This window comes from Lepisma saccharinum, chromosome 1 (genome assembly GCF_977018435.1).
Source record: "Lepisma saccharinum chromosome 1, izLepSacc3.1, whole genome shotgun sequence".
NCBI classification, from domain to species: domain Eukaryota; kingdom Metazoa; phylum Arthropoda; class Insecta; order Zygentoma; family Lepismatidae; genus Lepisma; species Lepisma saccharinum.
This window is the reverse complement of record NC_139229.1, coordinates 69,153,757-69,158,366: the sequence shown is the minus strand read 5'-3', so window position 1 is coordinate 69,158,366 and position 4,610 is coordinate 69,153,757. Positions and strand designations below refer to the sequence as shown.

The 4,610-nt window shown below is 37.0% G+C and overlaps 1 protein-coding gene across 1 annotated transcript; it reads right to left on the bottom strand.

The window, feature by feature from the left end:
- Window positions 1–305: 305 nt before the first annotated feature.
- LOC145983744 (pancreatic triacylglycerol lipase-like) lies at window positions 306–2,003 on the bottom strand. Its single transcript, XM_083116796.1, has one exon. It carries the CDS (start codon window positions 1,785–1,787, stop codon window positions 306–308), a length of 1,482 nt encoding a protein of 493 aa, XP_082972922.1. The 5' UTR covers window positions 1,788–2,003.
- Between the last annotated feature and the right edge of the window lie 2,607 nt (window positions 2,004–4,610).

The following is a 4,610-nucleotide window of genomic DNA, read 5'->3' as shown; positions in this document are numbered from 1 at the left end:
TTCATTCCGTCTGTTTTCCACAATGTGATCATGAACGGAAATATAATGTCAATACGTAGAGGACAGCGTCTACTTCTTATCAACATAATTCCATTTCCCAAAACGACACAGGATGTAGAATTAAAGAGAATGAAAATATCGATGGACAATTTGCCTACTATGAACTTTGCCGTTGGCTGTACCAAGCAGCATCATAGAGTAATTCCATTCTTATTTCTTGTTACTATTATTTGCCGTTGCGACTTTTAAGAATGCACTTCCCTTCAATTATTCTATAGAACTTTATTTACATTTATAGCTACGTGTTAACATGTATAGTCAAAAACCACAACGGACCCTGATTCTACTCTTCCATCCTTTCTCGGACAGAATTTGTATATTAAAGGAGTATCAGTGAGTGGATAGGAATTAAGGGAGAAAACTTCTATTGATTCCACGTACAGGTTCTTGTCACACATACACAGGCAAAAGCTACCCGGGTCATAGAACAATATTTTGTACTCCCACGATACGGAAACTGCGGTAACTGGCTCGATATCTACAGAAGTACGCAGTATCACTTCGTACTGTTCATTCAGCTGAATAGCCTCGTTTCTTCTAATAAAAGTTACATTTGATCTTTCAGGTTCTACTATAGTGAATGCTAGTACGCCGTACAAGTAATTTCTATTCCTTCTTGACTGTTTTAACTTGATTTTCACTAAGTAGTTGAACTGGCAAAATGGTTTCGTGCTCGCCGTTTGTAGAAACAACATGCCTTGAGAATGTATTTTGTCTTGTGGTCTGCGAAAACCCATGACTTCACACTCGGAAGCAAAGCACCTTTTACAGATTCCCTCATCGAGCAGTTCATAAGACCGGCAAAGATATCCGACAAAGACACAGTCACTTTCAATTGACTCTGTGAAATACTCGTACGCCCTTCTGTGGCTGCAACTCCCCAAGTCGGTACGAGCAACCAAAGTGGTTCCACTTTCGAGTGCCTCAAAGTCACCTTCAAAACTTCCAACTTTGGGGCAACCAGGTTGCACATCGAAGCCATTCGGATAGAAATCAACATGCCCAAATCTTTGCGAAATACCAGAACCGCTAACAGGACGTACATCTGTGTGAATAATATCAACGAAACTAGCATCCCCGTCATCAAGTCGTACCACACTCGGCATGTACTGAAATCCAACTTTGCTAGGATCCAAACCAGTTATTCGTCCAATGGGAACTCTACTCAAGTTTCCAACATAACCTGCTGCATGGGAGCCTAACCCATGACCGATAAGATAAGTTGTTGAAACATCGACGGCTTTGTCACTTGATAATGCATTCAAAACAGTCAAAACTTGTAACCCTACTGCAACAACATTGGCACACGCTGTGATGTATGGTTTCATTGACCCAGCACTCCAATCCACGGCAATCACATTCAAATCTTGTTGACGCAGTAGAGCTTTACACATTTTTGGAACCCAACCAATGTAGGCAGTTTCCATCCACCCGTGGATTATGAAAACAGTTCTCTTCTTTCCATCAATATCAAGTTCTGATATTTTATCGATTGTTAGACGCCTTGCACCTTGTTGATTTCTTCTGAACAGCAAGAAGTCGACATTAAAATGTTCTGGAACTTCATTAATCGGCCGATGAAATTTATCGTACCACATTTTATCAATTGAAATACAAATTTTGTCGTCGTTTGGAGTGCACACTTTGCTATTAATTATTGTCATGGAACCATCAATACCAACCATTAATAACATAAAATTAATAACTTTAAATGTTATTATACACATTTGCCTTCAGTTATGAAATCTTGTTGCAAGATTTGATGGAAATTGAGCAACGAGCGTGAATATTTACACACAGCATTCTTCTGACACAAATGCACCAATACAAATAATATCGATTGTCTACATGTCTTGCAAATGTAAATCATTATCTGCAAAATAATCAACAAGTGTAAATACGTCGAAGTTATTCTCGTAATAAATACACACACCAATTCCTAAAAAATCTTCTTAAATATGTTTGACGCTTGTTTAAAAATACGGCTTAGCCATATTTTGTGCAAGCTCATTCATTGGTTATGAAAGATGTCATTTCAAGACACATTTACGTCATCAATTACTTGACGTATCATATGCGTAGTATCAATGAAAGTAATTAATACAAGAATTCAATTTCAACATGTTTCTAACTAACTAACTAACTAACTCCCTAGCCTTCTTAAACCCGAAGGTTCATGGCTGCAGCAACACAGGCCTTCCATCTTTCCCTATCTTGAGCAAGTTCTATATACTCTTTTCCATCCCTACCGATTTCCCTTAGGTCCATCTCAACATTGTCCCTCCATTTTCGTCTTGGCCTTCCTACAGGTCTCTTACCATCCGGTTTCCCAACAAGAATCCTGTAAACTCCTCTTTCCTCTCCCATTCGTGCCACATGGCCTGCCCACCTAAGTCTTCTTGATTTAATTATTCTCATAATATCTGGACATGAATACAAATTATGTAGTTCTAAATTATGTAACCCTCTCCACTCACCTGTCTCCTCATCCCTTTTAGGTCCAAAGATTTTCCTAAGGATCTTATTTTCAAATACTCTCAATTTATGTTCCTCTTTCAATGTAAGGGACCAAGTTTCACATCCATATAATACTACAGGCAAATTTACTGTTTTGTATATTTTAACTTTTAGTTTCTTAGATATTAAACGAGAAGACAAAAGTTTATGAAGAGAGAAGTAACATGCATTTCCTGAATTGAGCCTACTTTTTATTTCCTCTTTAATATAATTTTCATTTGTTAATATTACTCCTAAGTATTTGAATTTGGAAACTGGTTCAAACGACTTGTTATCAATAATTAGATTTTGATTATTACCTAACACTTGGTTTCGGCCTGTAAGCATATATTTAGTTTTCTCTTTGTTAACTTCCAAACCTATCTCTTTAGCAGTTTTGAAAAATATTTTAGCATTATTCTTAATTGTACTCACATCATCCCCTAGTAAGTCTACATCATCTGCATATGCTAACAACTGAGTCACACCATTTAATTTTAGTCCTTCTTTAGTTTCTTTTACCTTCCTTACAGCATATTCTAAGGCAAAATTAAAGAGCAATGGAGATAATGCATCTCCTTGTTTTAACCCATCATGAATTGTAAATTTGGCAGACATATTATTACCCACACGAATTTTACTTTCTGTTTCACTGGTGCATATTTTTATCATACTAACAAGCTTCTTAGGTATTCCAAACTCGACTAATATATTATATAATTTATCTCTTTTGACCGAATCATATGCTTTTTTGAAATCAATGAATAGCTGATGGACATTTTGATTATCTTCCCACTTTTTTTCAAGTGTCTGTCTGATGTGAAAAATTTGATCTGTTACGTTTAAATCCACATTGATAATCACCTATAATTTCATTAGCATATGGGGTTAGTCTTGTTAAAATAATGTTAGATAATATTTTATATGTTGTTGAGAGTAGAGAAATTCCACGGTAATTATTGCAGTTCATTTTATCACCTTTTTTAAACACTGGAACAATTATGGATTCTTTCCACTGTTGAGGGATTTCTTCTTTATTCCATATTAAACAAATTAATTTATGAATTTGACATATTAACGAATTTCCACCATATTTAATTAACTCAGCTGGTATTAAATCGATGCCAGGTGCTTTGTTATTCTTTAGCCTTTTAATAGCATCCTTAACTTCAGTCAAGTTAGGTTCTGGAACTAAAGGTTCTGCTGTGTGGACTTCATTTACTTCTGATTCAACATGTTTCAGGAAAAAAAAATTATTTAATTATGGTGTTTTCTTTAGCTCGTGTTACAAGTCATAAATATTTCACGTCTCCATCCAACAACTGACACAACTCTACAGACGATTTTTTTAATAAATCATGGCGTAATTCTCCTTGTCTTTCCAAGGTGATCTAATCGATAGGGCAGGGCGTCTGACTGTCACGCAGGAAACCCGGGTTCGATTCCTGGGGTGGGTGATCTAAGGTCGGAATTTTTCCGGCCTTGTCCCTGCATAAAGAAGCTCTGAGCTCACCCAGCCTCAAATCAATGGATACATGGGGACAACCCTGGGGGGTAAAGGCGGTCGGAGCGTGATGCTGATCACCTCACCTCTAAAATTGCCGAGATCGAGAATGTGTGGGACCCTACCCCCACATCCCCTAATGTGCCTTCATAGGACGGAGCTAAATGCACGGGGAACTTACCTTTCCAAGGTGGAGAGTAGATATGCGAGTCCAATGTAGCGAAATGTCATTGGTTTGCGAGAAATTATTTTAAGCAGAGGTTTTTAGGCTTATGAAAACATAAGTAGAAAGAGTATCACCCATTCATAAAAGTCGGTATGCAGCTTCTCGGCAAATGGAACCACCATATAAAACTGGAATGTAATAATATGTGAAATTAGCATATCTCTCACTTTCTACGAGTTACGAGAGGGGTAATCGTCTAATTATTCCCGTAGTTATTATTCCTCTAATGGCTCCTGTCGTTTATAGGGATTAATGAAACCCACGTTGATATTCCTAATACTTAACATACGTTCTATTAAAAAAAAACTTGCATCATGTAGTGCC